The following is a 24458-nucleotide window of genomic DNA, read 5'->3' on the forward strand; positions in this document are numbered from 1 at the left end:
CGGGACCGGGACGAGGTTAGCAATGACGAATAACATCCGTGTAAAGAAAAAAAAAAGTAAATGCCCACCTCCGAATGACAAACAAAAAGGGGCGGGGCTTATACAAAAGCAAGAAACGCCCGAGAATCTGCTCCAGCCCCGAGTGACACACATCTCGTCCAATGGCTAGCCTCCATTTACGAAGCTAGCCAATGGAAGAGAGAAGAGGGTTAAAGCCCCACTGTTGAAGTAATTAAATCTTCGGTGCAGCCCCCACTGCTTCGCAGTGCGACGGTAGCCTCGACCTAAAAAGGGAGACAATGGTAGGAAGGAGCAAAGAGGCCAGCAGAGTCCCGTTCAGACGCAGAGCCATGCTCCTCCTGAACCCCGGGGCCCAGAGTAATGCCCACGAGCCATATGAAGGGATCTCTGTGTGTTGCATCAAACAAAGGGCTGCGGAGAGACACCTTACCTGGGTCTCAGAGAGATGGAAGAGAGAGGGGGTGAGGCTACATGGGGCCATTGTTATAACACATGGCTGAGGAGAGACACCTTAGCTGGGCCTCAGAGAGATGGAAGAGAGAGGGGGTGAGGCTAGATGGGGGCTATTGTTATAACAAAGGGCTGTGGAGAGACACCTTAGCTGGTCCTCAGAGAGATGGAAGAGAGAGGGGGGTGAGGCTACATGGGGCCATTGTTATAACAAAGGGCTGCGGAGAGACACCTTAGCTGTGCCTCTGAGAGATGGAAGAGAGAGGGGGTGAGGCTAGATGGCGGTCATTTTTATAACAAAGGGCTGCGGAGAGACACCTTAGCTGGGCCTCAGAGAGATGGAAGAGAAAGGGGGTGAGGCTACATAGGGCCATTGTTATAACACAGGGCTGAGTAGAGACACCTTAACTGGGCCTCGGAGAGATGGAAGAGAGAGGGGGGTGAGGCTAGATGGCGGTAATTTTTATAACAAAGGGCTGCGGAGAGACACCTTAGCTGGGCCTCAGAGAGATGGAAGAGAGAGGGGGGTGAGGCTACATGGGGCCATTGTTATAACACAGGGCTGAGTAGAGACACCTTAACTGGGCCTCAGAGAGATGGAAGAGATAGGGGGTGAGGCTACATGGGGCCATTGTTATAACAAAGGGCTGCGGAGAGAGATGGGATGGAAGAGAGAGGGGGGTGAGGCTAGATGTGGGCCATTGTTATAACAAAGGGCACATAGAGATACCTTACCTGGGCCTCGGAGAGATGGAAGAGAGAGGGGGGTGAGGCTACATGGGGGCCATTGTGAATGCATTGTGAATGCAGACGCAGGAACCCACCAGGCGCTTGTACTTTTGGACCTCTCTGCTGCGTTCGACACGGTCGACCACACCATCTTGGTGGACCGTGTCGAGCAGGCAGGTCTCAGGGGCCCTGCACTGAGCTGGATCCGCTCTTTTATCTCTGACCGCACACAATCGGTCAGACTCGGCTCCTTCACCGCTCCCACTATACCCACCACCTGTGGGGTACCACAGGGCTCCTCGTTATCTCCCCTTCTTTTTAATGTTTACTTACGCCCTCTTTTGCACTCCTTGCGTCATACTAATGTAACCATCTTCAATTATGCGGATGATTTGCAGCTCATCTTCCCTCTCAACAACACTGACTCAGTGGACGTATTCCAAAGAACCATGTCCCATATACTGAGTTGGATGAGCTGCAATCATCTGAAGCTCAATCCGGGCAAGACCGAGCTGGTCCTGCCCGGACAGAGCCCACTAAGCTGGAACCCTAACTTCTGGCCCACTAACATGGGAGCCCCCCCTACTAAATCTTCTGTGGTTAAAAGCCTAGGCATTTTTATCAGCGAGGATCTCTCGCTAAAAAGACAGGTTGGAGCGGTGGTATCTTCCAGCATTTTTCAATTGAAGAAAATAAGAAAAATTGCCCGCTTTTTCTCCTCAGCAGCCCTTACACAGATTGTCCTCTCCTTGGTTCTATCCAGGCTGGACTTCTCTAACAGTCTTTACCTCGGCCTCCAAATTGGTGAGCTTAAACGCCTCCAGCTTGTTCAGAACCAAGCTGCCAGGCTGCTGCTGAATATACCCAGGAGGCAATCCATCAGACCTGGCCTTAAGCAACTACACTGGTTGCCAGTTGAGCAACGTGTGGCCTTTAAGACTGGGTGTATTCTGTTCCGCTCTCTGAACGACTCTGGCCCTTCCTTTATCAGAGATCTTTTCAAAAAATACTGCCCCTCCCGTCACCTTCGATCCACCTACAAATCACTCTTGACTGTGCCTCCTTTCAAGAGGAAACGCCACGGAGGCAGCTGCTTCGACCACCAAGCTGCTGTACTCTGGAATTCGCTTCCTCTCCATATAAAGCAGATTGATAACATACTTAGCTTTAGGCAATCGCTGAAGACCTGGCTGTTTTCTCAAGCTTACTACCGATAGCACTGCCTGTCCTTTGACTGTCCTGTTTGGCTCCTTCTACAGCGCCATGAAGCCTCCGGGCGTACGAGCGCTTAACAAATCCCAACTAACATTGTAACATTGTAACATTGTTATAACAAAGGGCTGCAGAGAGACACCTTAGCTGGGCCTCGGAGAAATGGAAGAGAGAGGGGGTGAGGCTACATGGGGGCCATTGTTATAACAAAGGGCTGCGGAGAGACACCTTAGCTGGGCCTCGGAGAGATGGAAGAGAGAGGAGGGCGAGGCTAGATGGGGGCCATTGTTATAACAAAGGGCTGCGGAAAGACACCTTAGCTGGGCCTCGGAGAGATGGAAGAGAGAGGGGGGTGAGGCTAGATGAGGGCCATTGTTATAACAAAGGGCTGCGGAGAGACACCTTAGCTGGGCCTCAGAGAGATGGCACAGAGGGGAGAGAGGCTAGATGGGGGCCATTGTTATAACAAAGGGCTGCAGAGAGACAACTTAGCTGGGTCTCGGAGAGATGGAAGAGAGAGGGGGGTGAGGCTAGATGGGGGCCATTGTTATAACATAGGGCTGCGGAAAGACACCTTAGCTGGGCCTTGGAAAGATGGTACAGAGGGGGTGAGGCTAGATGGGGGCTATTGTTATAACAAAGGGCTGAGGAGAGACACCTTAGCTGGGTCTCAGAGAGATGGCAGAGGGAGATGAGGCTGGATGGGGGCCATTGGTATAACAAAGGGCTGCAGAGAGATAACTTAGCTGGGCCTCGGAGAGATGGAAGAGAGAGGGGTGAGGCTAGATGGGGGCCGTTGTTATAGCAAAGGGCTGCAGAGAGACATCGTAGCTAGACCTTGGAAAGATGGCACATAGGGGGATGAGGTTAGATGGGGCCATTGTTATAACAAAGGGTTGCGGACAGACACCTTAGCTGTGCCTCAGAGAGATGGAAGAGAGAGGGGGGTGAGGCTAGATGGCGTCCATTGTTATAACAAAGGGCTGAGGAGAGACACCTTAGCTGGGTCTCAGAGAGATGCCAGAGGGAGATGAGGATAGATGGGGGGCATTGTTATAACTAAGGGCTGCGGAGAGACACCTTATCTAGGCCTCAGAGAGAAGGAAGAGAGAGGGGTGAGGCTACATGGGGCCATTGTTGTAACAAAGGGCTGAGGAGAGACACCTTAGCTGGGCCTCAGAGAGAAGGAAGAGAGAGGGATGAGGCTAGATCGGGGCCATTGTTATAACAAAGGGCTGTGGAGAGCTCCCGCTTTACAAGGTAGTGGCTATCATAGTGAAGCAGCTGCAGTGGTACTTGGGCCACAGTGTGTAAGTGGTCCTTGGCAACACATTTATGACCGTTTTACTTTACAAAAGGGGTCCGGGGCTCGTTTCCATGCTAGCCGTAGGGCCGAGGACACCCTTACTGCGAAGATGGGAGCAACAGGCGGGAGCCCATCGCTTCTGAAAGGGACAGAGTCTGTTTCAAGACTGGAGTGATGGTAAGCCATAGTGGGTAAGGTATGAAGGAGGCCTAGATTGTAGCCTGCTACTCAGGACTGCAGCTATCAGTGCGGCAGGTGCAGGTGCACTGGGGCCCACAACACCCAAAGAATGAGAAGTAGTGTTTTTGGTCGATTTCTGTTTTTGTTTGCTATATTTGCTCTTTTATAATTCTCACATTTAAAGTGATTTAGTGCGGATTATGAGCTACAGAAAGAGGGCCCCTGAAATGATGCCAGAACCTGAAAACTCTTTGCTTTGGGGGACGCCCTACAAAAACATTTGAAGACCTCTGCCCAAGAGACACCACTAGGGTGATTTCGGGCATAAAGACAATGGGGCAGTGGAGTGGGGGGCAAAACAAGGGCGGTGAATGGTGCATTTTGTCAGTCATTATGCACACATTTTGTAAAAGAATCGGTTATCCAAACCCTTATCAATGCTACGATTTTGCCATTCATTTTGAATTAGAACGAGTAAAGAAGGCACAATCTGCTATTTAGGTAGATTGCCAATGCACTAAAAACCTGAACAGTTGAATAGGGTGAGGAGAGGTCCTCGCTGGGCTGGTGCCTGCGACTGACAGATCCCATACAGACAGAACTCATCAGCGCCGGCTTCCCTTCCCGACCCATCTAAGCAGCTAAGAGCAACGCCATGACCTAAAGTGGAACCCTAAAAATACACAGAGCTGGGAAAGGACACGCTTGAACCACCTTCTCGTACGCAGAGTCGGATGCGCCATGCGTGATGTCTGCAGAGTGGTCCACACATGCCCACCCAGGCACGATCCGCCCCCGAGACCCCTCCCGGCTCGCGCTGACTCAACGTACAGCCCGGGGTCCCCATTCTACACCTAACTTTGTCTGGCAAGCAGTTTCTGCGATCACGGCTCGCGCGGCCTCGACGCACGTGCCCCCGGGGGGCTGTCAGCGAGCATCTGAAGGCAGAGGATGGCTCTGCGGCACAAAGGGTACCCCCCCACCTCCCTCCGGATTCATCTCCCACGTTTACAGGGAGGCGCTATACTGAGATCAGAGCGGGATCAACGGTGGGTGGTAAGAAGGGCTCCGGGGTCAAAGGACGGCCACCCTCGCTGTCCACCTTGCACAATGATTTTTAGTGTTTGATTTATCACGTAAGTTCAACCAGGCTTTTCATATTTTGTGGTCAGACAACAGGAAGCGTCCGAATCTGGTAGTTTTCAAGAGGTACCTGAGTACAAAACTCCTCAAAGAGATTTCCCGCCCTATCTCAAGACCACTGACACCGCCACCCCCAGTGGCGGCCGCATTTTAAAGAAGGGGAGGGGGTAAATGAAGACAAAAAAAACAAAGCTGAGGTGCAGTGACAGCGGGAGGGGGGGCGAGAACGGGCACACGGACAGCGGGAGGGGGGCGGGAACTGGCACACGCTGGTTCAAGACGGCACTGCGGAGCTTCTCAAGTAAGCTACTGCCCTGCCGCCATCTTCGGACAAATGACCTAAACAAACCTTAAAAAAAACAACAAATAAAAACACCGCCCACCGCCGCAATGACGTTCACAAAGGGGCAGAGAGCGAAAAAATCGCCGGAACGCCCACGAATCTGCTCGAGCAATGACTGATGCATCTCTGTTCTAATGGCTAGCCTCCATTCATGGAGCTAGCCAATGGAACAGAGAGGCGGGACAAAGCCCCATACTGATTCTCAAAAGATTTCGCCTGCGCTAACACTGCTGCGCACGTGGACCGCATGTGCCGTTGGACCCACTAAGGAAAACCGCTTATGCCTGGCATACAGCACCCTGGTGAAATCACCACCTGGTGCCAGCCCATGGTCTATGGCATATCCTGGATCCCCTGGAGGTCTGTAAATAACATGGAGCACCACCGCGTGCTGAGAAGCCCAATAGTATTTCCGCAGGTCTGGCAGCCCAATCCCACAGCCGTACCACGGGAGAGTGAGCTTGGAGAATGCTATGCGGGATCTTCCATCCCAGAGAAGCTTTCTCTGGAGAGCCTCAATATCCTTGAAATAGGATGCTGGTACCGGGTCTATTGTATTCTGTAATGCATACAGAAATCGGGGAAGGGCCATCATCTTAAACAACACTGCCCTACCCAACAGAGAAAATGGAAGAGTCTTCCAGCGCTCCACGTCTCTTGAGCCAGTCCGGGGGGGTTCCAGATTGACATATCGTAGCTTCGGGTCAAGTGTAACATATATATACCGAGATATTTAAACCCAACCGGCTCAATCTGTATAGGGCATGACTGCGTGAGCACTAGCGGCTCACCCCTAAGGACGAAGAGCACCAATTTCGACCAATTAATTGCAAATCCGGAACATCTTCCGAATATGGCAAGTACATCTAGAAAATTGATCAAAGAGCCCTTGGGGTTGGTGAGGTAAAGCAGGATATCATCCGCATATTGTGAGATTTTGTCCTCGCACTCTGGTTTCCACCACATGCCTCGTATTGATCGGTCCCATCTAACCCATGCCGCCAGAGGTTCCAAGGCGAGAGCGAAGAGAAGTGGGGACAGGGGGCATCCTTGTCTCGTGCCCCTTCCAAGGGGAAAGTCGGCCGACTTGTAGTTATTGATGACTACTCTGGCCAAGGGAGTAGCGTATAACCAACGTACCCAGCTTACAAACTCTGAAGCCCATCTTCACCAATACCGCGAACAGGTAGGACCACTTGACCCTATCAAACGCCATGGTAGCGTCTAAGGGCCACTAGTACCGCCGGCTCCTGAATCGACGGGGAACCACCCAGTATCCTATGCAACCTACGCAGATTGAGAGCTGTGTTTCGGCGTGGCATGAAGCCCGACTGAACTTGGTGTATCAAGTTGGTGATTACCTTAACCAGTCTGGTAGCTAGTAGCTTCGCCAGGATTTTAGGCTCAGCATTGAGCAGCGAGATTGGCCTGTATGAGGAGCAAAGAGTCTTAGGTTTGCCCGCCTTGTGTATAACTACTATATTCGCCACCCTCTGGTCATATGGGAGTCGACCCCTCTCTTTACTTTCCGTGAACATGGAGCGGATATATGGAGCGAGTTTAAGGGCATTCAATTTATACGGTTCTATTGGGATGCCGTTTGGGCCAGTCGCCTTCCTGGATCTTACCCCGCTAATCGCCTGTGCCACTTCATCATCCGTGAAAGGGGAATCTAAATACCCCTTATCGTCCTCTGACAGTGCAGGCATACAGATGTCCTTTATCATTTTACTGTTCTCAGCCTCCGTATAGCCACCGACCGAAGTGTATACACCTCTGTAATATTCTGAGAACTCGTCTGCCACTGCCTGGGGGTCTGTGACAGTGATAGAATCTGCTCCTTGTAACTCCAGCACAAGTCGCGATGCCCATTCCCCTCGTTCGAGCCAAGCAATCAATTTACCAGCCTTGTCTCCATGTTCATATATTCGACTTTGGGTGACCTTATTCTGAGCTACCTTTGGCAAGGCCTCTGTATTCATCCTGTCTTAATTTTAAAAGATGCACGTCCGCCGGAGCGGCTGTCTTGGCCACCAATTCTTTCCAACTGAGTTCCTGCTTCCGCCCTCTCGACCTCTCCCTGGTGCTTCTTTTTCTTCCCCACTATCAAAGACAGGACTTCCCTACGGACTACCGTCTTATATGCTTCCCATAATGACTGTGCCGAATCGACAGTACCTAAATTTTATCGAAAATAGCGATCTGAAAACTTGACAGTCTCCCTCTTAGTCGCAGGGTCCCTCAAGTGCCACACACCAATACCAATAGGAGCCACTCTACAAACTGCCAGCTGTCCAAGTTCCACACTTAACCACATAGGAGAGTGGTCAGAGATCCCCCTTCCAAGATATCGTGCCTCTCTGACCGTCGTAGCTGCTAGGGCCGCCGGTATCAATATGTAATCTAGTCTTGACATGCTGCAGTGTGCTGTGGACACATGTGTGAAGTATGCCTGTGTCGGATTACGTATCCGCCAGCTGTCCACAAGCCCCATCGTTGCCAAGAAGTCTGAGAGCCATCTATGTGCTGGTCTGAGTATTTTAGCCGGGTGCCTGTTTATCTCCCCGTCTAGCACTGCATAAAAGTCACCCCCTAGCACCAGAAGGCCCAAGGGCAGGGTGAGAAAGACAGTCCCCAGGTCGCGGAAAGTGTCAGATTGAAGGCCAGGCGGGACATAGATCGAGAAGAAGGTAACCGTATCCCCCCCCCCACTAACCCAAGATTCCTATGTAACGGCCCCTCCGGTCAGATCACGTGGCTTGGATTGTTAAGGGAAAGGAGTTCTTCACCAATATTCCTCACCCCCTAAACCCAGTATGTGCCACCAACCTATATCCTCCTTTATGGAGAGCCATGCAGCGATCACCGATGAGATGTGTCTCCTGCAATAGCACTACATCAGGAGAATGCCTTCTCATCAACTGATTAACCATTCCTCTCTTGATCCGGTCCCCGAGGCCATTCACATTCCAACTCAGCACCTTTATCCCTGACCCCCCGCTAACGTTCGACATTTAACCAACTTGAATATTGTCCGACTGTGACTTTGCCACTTTTATGCTGACATGAAATCCACATTGTCAATACAATCACTGCATTTGCCCCTGATGTCAAAAAGAAAAAAAGGAAATAAAAAATAAAACATACTGCAAGCAATTCTTCAAACAAGAGAGTCTCAAAACGAAGAAACACCATCTAATCCAAACCCCCCCCCTCCCTGCAGCCCTGCATATGGCCAACGCCCATCCCCAACTAGCAGTGTGCCTGACGCCCAACACCCCAGCTCCAAACTAACTAAAGGTAGTAATGAGAAGGAGGCCAGTGCCCCGCCCCACCTCCCCAGCCCAAAAGACTTATTCCCGGAGCCCTAGTTCCCCTACAGCTGTCTTGTAGTCAAGGATGCTAGCGTGACCCTAGCCACGGATCCACCCCGCTACCTGATGTACAAATCCAATGCGAAAGTTATGATAGTTGGCTTCATTTCTGCTCCTGTTTACCGCTAATATCTCCATCGTCTCTCTTTTCTGGACCATCCGCATGTCTGCTGTCCAACCAGTCCGAAGCGACCTCCGGGTTGTCAAAAAACCAGGCCCTCCCCTCGAGTTCTATGCGTAGGCGAGCTGGGAACATCATTGCATACTTTAGTCCCTTGTCCCTGAGTCTCTTCTTTTCCGGGAGGAAACTCTGCCGTTGTTTCTGTACCATCTGAGTAAAGTCAGGGAAAAAAGAGAGCGTGGCATTCTCATATCACAAGGGGGCACCAGTACATGCTGCCTACTGGATCGCATCTCTGTCTCGAAAGTTTAGCACCCCCACGATCATCGGACGAGGGGGGCTCCAGGCTTGGCTTTCCTCCCTGGCACCCTATGGGCACGTTCAATTGTAAAGAAGTTGCTCAGTCCCTTAGGCTTCAGATGGTTGAGTATAATATCTTCTTTAAACAAGTCTGATTTCTCGGGTACCCCAATGATGCGGATATTATTACGCCTGGCTCTCCCTTCATAGTCGTATAGTTTCCTGTTTGTTAGGTCCCTAGAAGTCTTAAGATCACATACCTCCTGCTGCAGCAACTACATGTCATCAATTAAACTAGCGGTTTTAATATCAAGCGATTTTACCTTTTCGTTTGTCTTTGTGAGGTCGGTACAAAGCAAGTTAACCACAATGGTGACGGTCTCGAGTTTATTGTCCAATGCCTCCATCTTCTGACCCAGGGAGGACTGGACCCCTCTGATGGCCGCCATGACCTCAGTGAGCGTTGGCTTGGCAGAAGAACCCAGAGAGTCACTTTCCACCGCTTGAGAACGTTTCGACTCCGTCGGGGAATTTCGGGGTATCGTGTAGTGATCTAGCTTGTTGACTTGTGTTTGCTTCGACCCTTTTGAGGACCTGAACGAGGGCTTCTCGGTCTCCAGCTTGGTTGCCATTCTGATGTCCGCCACTCTCCACCACAAGACGCAATGCCCACGTGGGTATCAGACAGCGCTGGTTCACAAACTCAAACCCAGGGGGGTGGGGGGGCTTCAATACCGCTCTGGTGGAAGCACACAACTCTCAGCACTCCAAGCACCACAGGATTTACTCATGGGGCGGTGGCCGGCTCTCCATACACCTGGTGCGCAACTCTGTTGCTCTCGGTCCACCGAGGCCTGCTTTCCACCGGTATTGTAGTGTAGGGACTGACCGGCCAAACGTGTACGTCCACTCTCCTCAGGGGCACTCAGTCTCTCACCAACGATCATTGAAGAGCCATATGGGGGAGGGGGGGCGCGTGCACGATGTCCATGGTCCTCAGTGAGAGCGTGAACCGGCGCCCGCTATTTCACAAATACCACCTCCGGAGGATATCGGGGCGCCAAAGTCACACCCCCCCATGGGCAAGTACCACCAATCAGTCTTGCCACCAGACCTCAACGTGTGGATCCGACAGTTCCACCACTCGGGTGTCCAGGGGCAGTGACAGCCACAATTCGCCGCCTGATGTTGCCCTCAGATGCACCGGACCTCGCTCACCTCCTCTGCGTGGTCCGGTATGCTCCCAGTATGGGCTCTCTCTCCGAGGGCGATGTAGATTAGCTTTTTTCCCCCTCACTCTCAGGGGGCATCAGCCAGCCCGCACTGCATCAGGGCTGCTGCAAGAACGTCTCCCCTCCATTCCACAGGGGCTCACAGTGGCCTCAGCGCCCGGCTGCGAGCACTCAGACTCAGCTCTCCTGCCGCGCCCCGGCCGGGACACCAATCGCGTCGGCTCCCAGTCGGACCCCGGCCAGCCGCATCCTCAGTTTCGCCCGGAGGGCGTCCCGCGGGAGGACCACAAGCCCCCGCTGACTGCCAGAGCCCGGCACTGCCTCTGGCAGTCCGCCGATACGGGGCCGGACCGACAACGTCCGGTTTCCGGCCCCCGGTGTTTATAGCTCCTGCCACGGGCACAGTGAACACTCCAGTCCCTGGTCTGGGCGAGCAGAAGGCTGCTGATTCTTCGACGGCATAGCTCGGGCCCGGACGCCGCCGAGGACCCGGGAACACCGCGACATGCGTCGCTTCGTTTCTTCTTTCAGGCTGCGGGGCACAAGCGCAGGATTTTGGACAGGGTGTTAGAGCTGGGGAAAGGGGTCGACTAAGCACTCACGCGGCCATCTTGGGCCAGCGCGTGGCTCCTCCACTTTCATAAGTTTTTAAAGGGTTGTGTACATCTTTTCCCCCCTTCAACTTTTATGATGCCTCAGTGGGACCTTAATCTGGTCTTAATATTCCTAAGGTGTGCTCATTTACAGCCTCTCCACAATTGTCCCCTCAGGCTTCTAACTTCGAGAACAGCCTTCCTTGTGGCAATTACATCTGCCTGCAGGGTGAGTGAGCTGCAGACCTTATCATCTAAGCCACCTTACCTCTCTGTCTATCCTAAAAAACTGTTGCTTCACTTCGGGCCTCCTTCCTGCCGAAAGTGGTCACCGATGTCATGTAGGCCAATTGATCTCCTTGCTACCCTTTTCGCTCCTCCACAACCCCCTAAAGAAGAAGAGTGACTCTTCCTTTCTGGACCCAGGAATAGCGTTGTCATTCTACTTTGATCACACACAAGAGTTCCGGGGAACGACCAACTCTTAGTTGATAAGTTGGTGCAAACAAAGGTCGAGTGGTACAGAAGTGGACCATCTCTTGGTGGGTCGTGCCGAGCAGCAAAATATGCTATGCAATGGCCAAGAAGCAACCTCCTAAAGGCTTGCAAGCTCATTCTACCAGAGTTAAAGCTGGGAACACTGCGTTAGAACGAGGTATTCGGGTCCTGGGTATGTGCCGGGCATCAACGTAGGCATCTTTGTACACATTTACCAAACACTACTGCCTAGATACTCCTGTCCGGAGGATTGGGCACTTTTAGCCGTTTGGTCCTAGAGGACTTCCTTGTTTGAAATTGGTCCGCACACCCATCTCCGGGGAGATATTGCTTGAGTATCTATTCTAAGGTAAGGAATCTGCAGCTTGAAATCTATATCAGATGAACAAGTTACTTACCTTCACTACAAAGGTGGAGGCAGCACCAGGGATGCAGTCACAATTCAGCCACTTTATTTCAAAGGTTCTTTATTAATCTTCATAAAAACACAGGACAACAGCCAATGCATTTCGTTCCTGTTAAAGGAACTTTATCAGGGCTTAACAATATCTGTACATGGGCGCAGTTTGGTTATTTCTCACTTATTCAAGTAATTTCTCCAGGCTGAACAGTACACAGACTTTATATGTATAACGTTAATCCAAAAAACAGAAGTCCAAGAAGAAAATGGAATTGAGGAACTACATTTAAATATGATGGTCAATTCGACAAAAGGAACAATAAAAATACAAAGGTCCACACCAAACAGGGCGTCTTTATAGAGGGCACATCTTTCTCTGCACTCGAGATTGTGATACACCTCAAGCGTAGAGATCCTATTGGCCTGCATCCCACTTTTGTAGTGAACTTTGTCTCTGGATCTCCAGTGGGACCGATCTGCAGCAGGTCCCGTGGTTTGCTGGCACAGGATTCAACTATATATGGGACTTTAAGATTGATGTGCTCAGCTTAGAGTTAGCTGTAGGTTCAAATGTTTTGTTAAGTTACTTACCTTCGGTAATGTCTTATCTGGTAGAGACTATATCTAGCCGCAGATCCCTTTCCAACACACCTATCCTCCCCGTTTTATGAAAGGATTTCTAGGAAAATGGCTCCACTTTTTTGGCTTAGAAAGTCAGGAAAAGAAACTGATGGCAGTGCCACTAGGTGGCGCCTACAGAGGTACCTTAACGTCACTTCCGTTGCGGACAACACCGACAACTCACGCAAAGCGATTGACGCCACCTATCGGCCCACAGGGGTACTGCTTATAAAAATCTTGTGAATCCAGTCTGGCACCTGGGGAAATTCCAAGCTAAGGAATATGGCTGGATATAGTATCTACCAGATAAGGCGTTACCGAAGGTAAGTTGCTTGTTTGTTAAGTCTTGGTTCCTTATGAGTTTACTTCATGTAACATTATCCCAGGTAGACTCCCCTTAAGTACATTTTCTACACTGTGATGGCCTAAGGCTTGAGAAATGTACCATTCCTAAAAAACAAATATGCACAGCTGCATCCGTTTCTCAAATAACACCTCACTTTTCTGTGTTATGCAAGTAACAATCATAGCATGTCTTTGTAGATCTGCAACTGCATGCCTGGTCTTTTGTGTGCATGTATACCCATTTGTCTGTTGAAAACTGGGTCTGGATGTCAGTAGGGATTAGCGTGTCCTTTTGTGCAGTGCTTTGGGCACCAGCACTCATTATGTTACTTTGAGAAGCTGGCTTAGTATAAGGTGCACACTTGTGTGGAATGGGCACCTTGCACTAATCCAGACAACCCTTATGGTGATTTTAGTGTTGTTGTACAACCTTAGCGAGCTCTCCAAGTAGTAGCTGTGGAGAGCAGCCTTCTGGCTTGGTCTAGAAGGAGTGTAAAGCAGCTTGTTTTTACCAGAGCATAATCTTATTGGTGTAGATTAAGTGAAAAAGAACCACACAGTGTATTTATAAAAATATGTTTTTATTATAAGACACTCACTAACACATACAGATATCTCCTATCCAGGGATATACACAATGCACACAATACTTTGCAATAGAAACAGGTTAGTAGCACAAATACACAGTGGTCGCCTGGGGGAAATCAAACCATATACTAAAATAGTGGTATGCGAACCACAAAACAATTCAAGACTTTACCCAGAAGGCGTAGAAGTGCTGGGGACCCAAGGAACTGCCCGAGGTAAGTTAACAGGAACCCCACGGAGGCAGTGTGCAGAGTGGGAACACGACTGCAGGTTCAGTACAAGTCAATGGGTAAGTCGTTTGCAATTTTAACGAAGGCGGTCCCTTCCCATTAGACCCTGAAGAAACACTGTGGAAGACAGAAGGTTGGAGAGCCACCCCACCCGGGGATAACCTAGGAACCAGGATAGCTACACTAGGGAAGCCCGGTGCATAGGTGAGAAGTGGTGTCAAAGACCACTGTCTAACTCAATGGAGAACTTAAGAAATATGCTGCTGCTGGAGAACGTGAAAATGACCAGTGAAACCCAAAGGTGGATTCAAGATGAGATAAGAGATACCTGCAAGCAGACAGGGGGGGGCGTGGCTAGCAAGCCAACATGGCGGACGGAGTTTGCTAGAGCTCCGGTGCCGCCGGGGGAGTAAATATCCTGCAGCCCACGCCGAGGGGGCGTTTTCACCTGAAATTGGCTGTATCCTAAAGCTAATACCCCCCGCCTGCTCCACTGAAAATCCTGGAGATCTGGTGGCAGGGGCTCCGGAGCTACGCCGTGGCTGATTCTGGGGCCTGGCATCACGCTGCAGACCGGGGCCTCGAGTGGAGGAAGTGCCCGGAAAGCGGGGAACAGGAGGCGGCGGTACGCCGGAGCCTCCGGGACCGGAGGCGGACCCCCGCGACAAAGACCCTGCCCATGCGAATGCCGAGGGGTGCGGACGGCGCCTTAGGAACCCTGGTGCCATAAAGGGGGACGGAGACTGAGGGCGGTCCTGCGCTGTGGGCTGGGGGTCCGGAGCACAGGCGCTGAGGACCGACTGCTCCCACCCCCGGCAGTGACTGCCTACTGGGGCACCCCCCGCCTGGCCTGCTGAACACCCGCAGGGTCTGAAGGTGAGGAGCCCGAGGGAGAGAGGAGGGGACCCCTGAGGCCTTGCGCTGGGCGGAGAGCCGGGGCCTCGAGTACTGCTGCTGCCCTGCATTTCGGAGAGGGCGGACTGAGGCAGGCAGAGACCCATGGGCTCGGGGCCGGACCCTTCTGCGGAGCCCCGACTGCTCGGCTGAGCAGCGGCAGAGCTGAGGTGGTGCAGGGCCTACCTCCACGCGGTGGGCCGGAGCCTGGGGCGCCGGCGAAACCTGAGGTGACACGGATGACACCCCCGAAGCGCCACTACTGATGCACCACCGACCAACCCTCTTATGTCTGCCCTTCGCTTATACATAACTAGGAATCCAAACGTGGCGGATTCAGATTGGTAGAGGGAGAGCCATAGCGCCTAAGGGTGGATGACACTGTGGAAGACCTCAACGCCCCTATAAGCTGGGCAAGGTGGGAAGCGGCCCCCCGCGAAATCACTGAGAACTTTCAGCAGCTACCCCCGGGTGTGAGTGCTGGGAGAGGCCAGCGGGGAGACTACCGGGGCATAGGGCACACATCGGGCGGCTGAAACTCGCCCTGAGACGCACCCCTGCCGCCAACCGGACATCTGACGTCTACCATGGTGCGCAAAGGCGTGAAGAATGTGGAGGGCAAGGAGGGAACGATCACGGGAACCACTCTGGATACGGACGCCGGGGGCTCTGCGCCGCTGACACTGACCTCCACCATCTCGGAGAGCCAGCAAGGCGACAAGCTGGGCTTTATACTTAAAGAGATCAGGGATCCAGGGCTGTGATGGAGACGCAGATGGGCACCCTCACCACTAACCTTTCCTTGCTTAAGGCAGATCATGAGAAACTAGCGGATAAAGTCAAAGATCAAGGTCTGTCGATAGCTGAACTTGCCCCGGCAGTGGCGGAACACACGGACTCCATCCAATTGATCCAACATCAAGTAAAAACCCTGATGGAACGCGTGGAGGATGCAGAAGGGCGCAATCGACGCAATAACATCCGCGTTACTGGCCTGCCGGAAAGAAGCGAGGGGTCCCGTCCGGCAGAGTTCATGGAACAATGGTTCCGAGATAACGTTGCCTCTGAGGGTCTGTCGCCGTTCTTCTGTGTAGAGAGGGCTCATAGGATCCCAACTGGCCAACCAAAACCGGGACAATCACCACGGCCGCTTATTGTCAGAATCCTGAATTACCGGGACAGAGACATGCTGCTAAGCCAGGCCAGAATAAAATCGGTCATACAGTGGGAGAACAAACGAATATCTCTGTACCCGGACTACACCACTCAAGTGCAGAAACAACGGTCCTCCTAGGTGAAACAGAGACTCCAAAAGGCAAAACTGCGCTACGCCTTATTGTTCCCTGCGCGCCTGAAGGTGATCCATGACAAAAAAACTAATTTTTTTGAAAGCCCCACCGACGTGGAGGAATGGATGGAAGTGATGGAGATTGAGGAACATCTGGACCCGACGCAGGACTCTACCCACAGTGGGTCCAAAGAAAGCTCGACTCAGGGGGAGAACAGGAAAGGCGACCGACGCAATCACCCGAAGCAGCGCAAACCAACCGCCCACCAACAGAAGCAGGGACAAAATGATGCAGTGGCAGCTGTGGGCTCCTTCAGAGACGACCGAGAGACAATTAACACGGATACTGAGGATAGCACAATACACTCGGACTTGGACAACAGTATGGTCCTGTTCCCGACTGTGACACCTAGAGCCGCGGACGAACTTATAGACAATGCCCAAGAGTAATACCTCCTATGGATCAGACCTGAGGCTTGAGTACAACATGATATCCTTTCCTGTATGAACTAAGGGGGCGGTGGGGGTGAGGGAGGGAGGGAACTATGTTTGCTTAGAGTATATAAGTGGCCCTTATTTTGCTGGCGAACACTATGTGGCCTGGACTCGGGAGGGGAAAGAGACTTAGGTGCGGGGCTCGTGGGATGAGGCTCATGCACCTCCTGTGCTCCTACGACACATGGCTGCAGCTTGTTGACTGTATCAGTAAGTGGCCACCCTTGTCCCCCCCTCCCCTCCCCTCCCCTATTCCTCTGCTTCTCCCCCCCCCCCTCCATAAGACGTGGCTACATATACAAAACAATTTCGAGAGAACTCTCCCGGCGACGCCGTTGAGCCGGCAGCTTGACCGAGTATGGCTCTATGGACACGGCAAGTGCTTTGCCGACCCCCCACTAGCGTATGCACCGTTACCTGTTTACTTACGTTTCAAAGTTTATGGTTCGGCACAGCAGGGTTTAGAGGCTGCGCCTCCACAGTTGGGGTTTGGGATAGGGAGGGTACTGTCTCCTGGTTGACACTGAAGAACCACTCGCTAGGACATATGGGAACACTCCTTGCGACACCTACAAAGGGTTATGGCTGACGTACAAGGAAAGTATAGGCTGGTCACCTGGAATGTGAGAGGGCTGGGGGCAGTGCAGAAGAGACACAGAGTGCATGCTTTCCTGCTTAGACAAAAGGCACATATAGTGTTCCTACAGGAGTCACACATGACACACTCCGAGGCACTCCTACTACGGAAGAAATGGAGGGGTACTATATTCTCTACAACAGACTCTGCCTTCTCCAGAGGGGCCACGATATGGGTGCGCCACGGCACTCCGTTTGTGGAACTGGAAAGACGGACTGACGAACAAGGGCGCTATGTATTGGTGAGGGGCACCCTGGACGGGGAGGTGGTAGTCTTGGGCAGCATCTATGCCCCGAATTTTGACCAAGATAGGTTCCTTGCTGCAGTGGGCCGGGCGTTGGCGGACTGGGTAGACGTCCCCTGGATCTTGGGAGGTGACTGGGACATGATCTTAGATGTGGCCCTTGACAGATCACACCCCCCCCTCCAGGTGGCGGGAATACATAAACTGTCAGAATCGTTTGGGACATGGCTCCAGGGTTGGCGGTTGGTTGACATCTGGCGCGCACTGCACCCAACACACAAAGAATACTCATGCTACTCCCCTGTGCACAACCTACATACCAGATTAGATAGGTTTGTATGCTCCAACTCTGTCACGACTAGATGCGTCACATCGGATTACCTTGCTAAAACATTTTCAGACCATCGGCCGCTGACCTACACTGGGGTAAGGTGCCCTCACCAGTCCCTACCTGGAGACTTAACCCCACGCTGCTCGAGGATGGCCCGTTTCGATCACATATAGCTGACACCTTAACTGATTACTTTGATACAAACTGGGACTCTGCGTCCTCGAATCTGGTTGTGTGGGATGCATCACCATTCTTTAGCTCACTCCGCCACCCCAGTTCAGACATGGACATATGCAAATCAGTCTGACCCTGTGCCTCATGGGAACAGTCCAGCCCGAACTGCCATGTCTTCCCTGGACCGGAAACAAACATCCTGGGACCAGTTTCGGGTTCATAACCCTCATCAGCCAGGCTATCTTGAATCCAGTGGCAAAGTGAGCAAGGGACTCACGTCTGAGCATACCTTTGCTCAGACGTGAGTCCTGTGCTCTCCACACCACTGGAGTCAAGCTATCCTGGCTGAAGACGGCTGATAGCCAGAAACCGGTCCTAGGATGCTTGATTCCGGTCCAGGGAAGACATGTCTTGGCATTTCGGGCTGGACTGTTCCCATGAGGCACAGGGTCAAGGCTGATTTGCATATGGCCATGTCTGAACTGGGGCGGTGTGGTGAGCAAAAAAACGATGGATTTAGGCCCAGATCCCTGTACTGGGGTGAATGTATGACATTGTTCTACATTCTGTTCATCAACTGTTGTTTTTGCATGAAGTCGGCTCTAGACGTGGCAGGTCCATCAAGCTGACACATGATGATAGGACTAACTCAACACTGTCACGCCTGGCTGAGAATTTCAGGATTCAAACCTGAGGTTCAAGCACACATCCTGAATGTGCCATTTAATGGCAAGCAGCTGTTTGAAAGTGCTGTTGACAAGACACTTAATCAGCTGAAGAAAGACAATGAGACAGCGAAGTCGAGGGGAGTTCTGCAGTGCAGTGGCAAAATGTGGAGTGGGCTGGTGCCTTTGCAAAGACCAGCAGGAAGGGGCGGCTTACAATCTGGGACATCCTTCCATAAGTACTAACAGATGTACTAACGAGACAGTCAAACAACTCAACAACAGTAGAGTTTCCAAAACCAACTAATAAGGCTGTCTTTTTGAGGTAGATCATACGAAAGGGGACATCCACAAGGAAAGGAGCACCACCCACTAATAAGTGACTTACCAACAGTCGCAAGACACTCTTCGAGTAACATCAGGGAGTAAAAAAATAAAATCCTATGAGCTCCTACACATGACACCAGTTGGAGGCAGGATAAAAAAACTTCCTTCACGAGTGGAGGGAGAAAACTTCAGTCAAATGGAATTTAAACATAATACTGTATAGATATTGCTTAGAACTAGACAAAACAACTCTGCGGACCAAAAAGAGAGGTTCATTCAAAGGAGGAAACATCTCGTATACTGAAAGAGGTAGAGGAAATGTTAGCAAAAGATGCAATAGAAACAGTGCCAAGATAAGCAACCAACAAAGAAAACTATTCAACATATTTTCTTATACCTAAGGTAGATGGAACACTACAACTAATTCTAGACCTAAGATTTCTAAACAAATTTATAAAGACAAAATATTCATAATGAGGACCCTACAGGAGGTCATACCACAACTGCAAAAAGGGTGTTACATGGCAGCAATAGATTTAAAAGGCACCTGTTTGCTCATCCCAATGAATGCAGAGCACAAAAATACCTAGGATTTTAGTAGACAAAACACACTACCAGTTCAAGGTACAAGCCTTTGGGATCAAATCTGACCAAGAGTATTCACAAAGACCCTAGCAGCAGTTGCAGCACACCTACGGAGAGAAGGCATACATGTTTATCTCTACCTAGATGACTGGCTGGTAAGGGTAAATGCACACAAAAGTGCAAAGAAGACATATAGCAAGAAATGACAACTCTATACAGACTGGGTTTGTCATTAAACATAAAGAAGTCCTCTCTAAAATCAGAACAAGTGAAGATGTTTCTGAGGACAAGGCTCAATTCAGTCCAAGGGAAAGTATATTCCAGCGAGAAATGAACATAGTCACTGTTGAAGGAAACGCAAATTATGTGGAAGGTGCAAGCTCTGCCATTGAGAACAGCGGGGAAGTTGATAGGAATAATAGCTTCCTGCATCCCTTTGATACCAAACACAAGACTTCACATGTGACCGCCTTATCTGTTTAGGGGAGCTTTGCAGTTGGCTACCCACCATTGCATAATGACTGATATATTAATTCCTGGCTTTGGTCACTATTATGGAATCAGCTGGAGAATTGTTTTTAATAAATATAGTCTGCGAGGAGTGTCTCTTCTTCTCTGCCATGGATCTATTGGCCTTAGAGGAGGATGTTTGTTAAAGCTTCTTTTCCCTGATCCTGGATGCTTGGCATCAATAACAAATATAGATTATTTCTCTGGGAAGGTAGCAAGGTTTCCAATAGAAAATAAGTTTCTCATTGCTCTTCCTTTAGATGGACTCCACATGTATCTGCCGTCCTTTTAATAAGAGTGTTTGAATGGCGATGTCGTCTAGTGGGAAAGCATTCAGGAGTATATATCTACCTCTTTTTCTGGGCAGCTTGAGTAGATCTTGCAAGCCCCCTTCTGACAACCCAGACTCTTGATCATATTTATTTATTTATTTTGAAAACGTATTGAGCACACAAATACCCATGGGTGTCTCGGCGCTGTGGATCATGCTAGCAGGAGAAAAAATGACTATTGATTAAAGAGCCATGTTTTTATTTGCCTCCTGAATGTAAGTAAGGCTCTTTTTCCTATTAGAATACCTCTTGCTCCTCATCCTAAGGTTCTGTTATTACAGATGGTTGCAGCTCTATTTGATCCTCTTCTGTTTCCCTTCTGTCCCCTTCCTCTCTGGGATTCTGAAGCTCTTGAGAGTGCTGTCAGTCTCTTTGTTGCTTTGTATCAGTCCTGTAATTTCAGCTTCCAGTTGAAGGTTCTTTCTCTTGACTTTGGACAGCCTCTGTTCAACGTTGGCGAAGTCCTCCTCTCTGAAGTCAGGGGTCTCTTTCTCGTTGGCCTCTTTCATCCTCCCCCAGTCCCAGTTGCCATTTGGAGTCAAGCCATACTCCTAGAACTTGTCCTCAATGGTGTTCGTGTTTGAACCTGGCTGTCTCCGACATTTTCTACTCCCCTTCAGCTAGGCATGGTGTGTGCTTTCAAGTCCACTGTATTCAGCTCGGTCTAGTTGCGCCTTTGAGTTGTTGTGGGCGTATGCTTTTTTATGATGTTTTGTGTCTTTCTGCACCTTTCTCATTAGCGCCTCTTTTTACGAGATCGATGATCTTCTCTTTGACATTGGACCTCTTTACCCTGTTCCACTTTCGTTTCTGTGGGGTTTTTCTTATTGCTTGAAAGCTCCAAGTTCCTCATAGTGGGTTATTCGCCTTGCAGTTGCATCAACGCATTGTTTGACCACTTATTTTTCTCACTTACTGTAAGATTACTGAAAATAATCTCTCTACAGGCTTCCCACTATTCATACTTGTCGTCCTCGGGCAGGCAAATCTTGCACAACTTGTGTCTATCCTTCTAAACTAGTTGTGGCGGTGCTTTTGGAAAAAATCTAAAAGGGCTATTTCCAATGTCTCTCAAAGTATCCACTGAAATTCGATTCTCTGTCAGTGTGTGTTTTGTTTTTCTCTACATCCTCTCTCGATCCAGTGCTTTCTCTGAATTTTTTGTATTTTCCTTTAGTATTTTTCAGAACTTTGTCAAACAGTGACCTGGAGCGCCTGATTGTGCTTACAAACCTAAAGGCAGAAAAAAGAATTTGAAAAGTGTGACAATTAATGCAAGGTTTGGGCGCATACATCTGATCTCATAAGCTGATGTGCATAACCTCAAAGTTGTTGACAAGAAATGGGGCAAAAAAGAAGCAGTAGGAGACCATTCCTAATTGGAAAAATGTACAGCATGTCAATCCAGAAATGATTCACACTGCAACAAGGACCCTTAGAGGAAGGGGAAAAAGGAGGATGAGGAAAAAGAAAGTGGGACAAAGTTTAGGGGTCAACTGTTCTTTGTATAGGCAAGTTTGATGGTGACTTTGATGGGCGAAAGGCAGTTATTTTGTCATATCTCCGAGTCCTCATTAACCGTTAGCTCTGGCCTTCTAAAGACTCAATTAGGGCTTTCAGGCCGCAAAAAGGTGGTCTCCTGGAATCATGCAAGTTGTCATCTCCATCCAACTTGGTCATTAAAGTCTCAAATATTATTCTCAGTGGGAGGTAGTTTGCTTAAGCTTAATGCACTGTGTCCAATCCATTACCTGCCTGGAATAAAATGATGACGGTTCAGTCACGTGCCTTCTGAGCTTTCTCCCAAATCCTCCTCAACCTGTCCATGGAAAGGCTTACCTTCATTCTCTTCCACAAATAAACAGTTGCTTTGTCAAAGTTGGCAAGACGGCAGTGTTCTTAAGGTTTAACACTACACTTTAGTGCCATAAAACCATCGCTTCTCCTCCACGTGTCTTTACTTGCAACTTCAATCTTATATATGTCCATATGTTCCTCTGGCGAGGTTCCCCCAGTTAATTCCTCCTTTTGTCCTTTGCTATTCATTCCATTCTTTGATAAGTAATTGATCTGAGGCCTTTTCATGCCACACAACCGTTTATGTCTCTTTTTAGGCAAGAGAATGCTTCAGTGGTTGCTATTTTATAATGAAGTAGAAAGATTTTTTGCCCTTTAGATAGGGTTCCTCTTAGCTCTGCACAGTGATGCCCATGCACCAGGTGTCATGTCTATTCCTCCAATGGTACACACTATTGCGCTGAAGTGCTCTAATACTAGCTTTGCGATTTATCATGTCAGGCGACCCACTGCGCACCTGTAATTGCCTCATGGTGCTGGCCCCTGTGTAACTCCTCTACTTACTCTAAAGCCATCCCAGTGTCACTCCACTGTCCCTTTAAAGATCCACAAAGTGGCCGTCCCAAGACACTTGGGTTGCAGCCCCTTCCCTATGTTGGGAATGTCTCTCCCCAGCCAATTATATTGCCTCTAAACACTACTTAAAAATTAACAGTGCAGGTGTGAGCCTCATACCTGTTTTTCCTAATTCCATAGCATACAGTAGAATTGGAATTGGCTCAGTTTCATATCCAAGACTATCTTGAAATATTCTAGATAAATATTTTAAACGTTAAAAAGCCCTTTAATCTCTCAGCGATCTCCTTAGTCTCCCTCCCTGTTTTTGTACCTCTTAGATTCCTGATCCTCTTTCCCTTTTTTGTTTTTTATTTTCACTTTTAGCCACGTCCCTTCTGTCTTCTGCTCCCATTCTCGCCAAAACATTTCCCATTTATAAACTCGTACTTCAGCAGGAGGAACAATCATAAGATGTTCCTATTTAAATTATATACACTTTACAGTATAAAATACAGAAATCAATGTAATTTCACACTGGATACATTTTTGCTGTTGTATGTATCTTTTTCAATTTGTTGATCTGTAATTCTGTTGTCATGCTTTTATTAGATCATCTCAGACCTGGAGTCTTGGAATGAGGAGTTATCTCAGCAGATGAATGATTTTGATACGGAAGATCTCACAATAGCCGAACAGAGGCTCCAACATCATGCGGATAAGTCCCTGACCATGAACAACTTAACATTTGATGTCATTCACCAAGGACAGGATCTGCTGCAGTGTGTTAATGAAGTGCAAGGTTCTGGTAAGCTGGCTGATTAAACGTAATGATGCTTCACAGTGTTTCAGCCGGGGGGCGGGTGGGAAGGAAGATGGCAATTTATATGATTTCTGGGAAAAAGCACACACAAACATAGCTATACTATAGCAGTATCCGCAACAGTTTGATATCAATCCAAATCGTTTATATGTATATATATATTTAATAATTTTTTACATTTCTTTGTAGTTAACATGATTTTTCTTTTTAGGCTTCAAGTTAATTTCTTCATCACATCTGGTTTATTTAGGAAACGGGCAATCTTGTGGGGATTGACAGTCTGTCAGAGCAAATGTACAAATAAGGGCCTGCCTCACCCTTCCTCATTGGTTCTTGTTAGATAAGGTTCCCTTGCTTTTGGTCACATTAGATTATGTTTGCCCTTGTTCGCTCCTGCCCTTTACTCCACTAGGTTAAAGCACGCCAAGCAGGAAATATGCAGTGAAGCAGCTAGTAAGCCGCATTGAAATAAACCGAACTAAGGGAGGCAGACCTCATACAGGTTTAATTCAAGGTTAGACATCAAACCAGATCCCCATGGATAGATGGGCTATACTACACTGTAGTGCGCAGAAGCTTTAAATTTACACACAAATGCTAAAACTTTACAAAAAAGTGTTCAAATGCTGCTTCAATAAAAAGTACAAATACCTTACCGATGGATCACTTAATGTGGAAAATATTATCAGATGAACGGTCACTTGTGGTTAATAGGAACATTCATAGTATATCTGTATCCATGCCAGTGCTTAAGGAATGCATAATTATCTGTGAAAACTCTGATTTCATTACAAGACAAGGAGGCTAAATTATGCATTGATTCTTTAATGCAACTCACAAACAGCCACTTACATCATAAAGAAAAGAATAAGAATGTGATGACAACATAGCAACAATATAAGGCATGAGCAAGGGCAGAGCTGCCTCTTTTAAATGCGGCTCGCAAACAGATAAGTTGGCTCTCCTTATTCTTCTTTGCTTAAGCTACATGATACTGATTTTTTGTTGTTGATACTATTACTTGCTATATTAATTATCTAATATGTTATTTTCACTTGACTTCATTGACCTTGTTTTTTCAATTCGTTTTGTTTTTATTTCCCTAAACCACTTAC

The 24458-nt window shown here is 49.2% G+C and overlaps 1 protein-coding gene across 1 annotated transcript in view; it reads left to right on the plus strand.

The window, feature by feature from the left end:
• TRIO (trio Rho guanine nucleotide exchange factor) overlaps positions 1–24458 on the plus strand; it is a 5246815-nt gene that overhangs the window by 1913725 nt on the left and 3308632 nt on the right. Inside the window, exon 14 of the mRNA XM_086965300.1 lies at positions 23133–23328. Within this exon, the coding sequence (XP_086821426.1) occupies positions 23133–23328 (196 nt within the window). The remainder of the gene's footprint in view (positions 1–23132; positions 23329–24458) is intronic.

This window comes from Lissotriton vulgaris, chromosome 4_1, assembly GCF_964263255.1.
Source record: "Lissotriton vulgaris chromosome 4_1, aLisVul1.2, whole genome shotgun sequence".
Lineage (NCBI taxonomy): Eukaryota > Metazoa > Chordata > Amphibia > Caudata > Salamandridae > Lissotriton > Lissotriton vulgaris.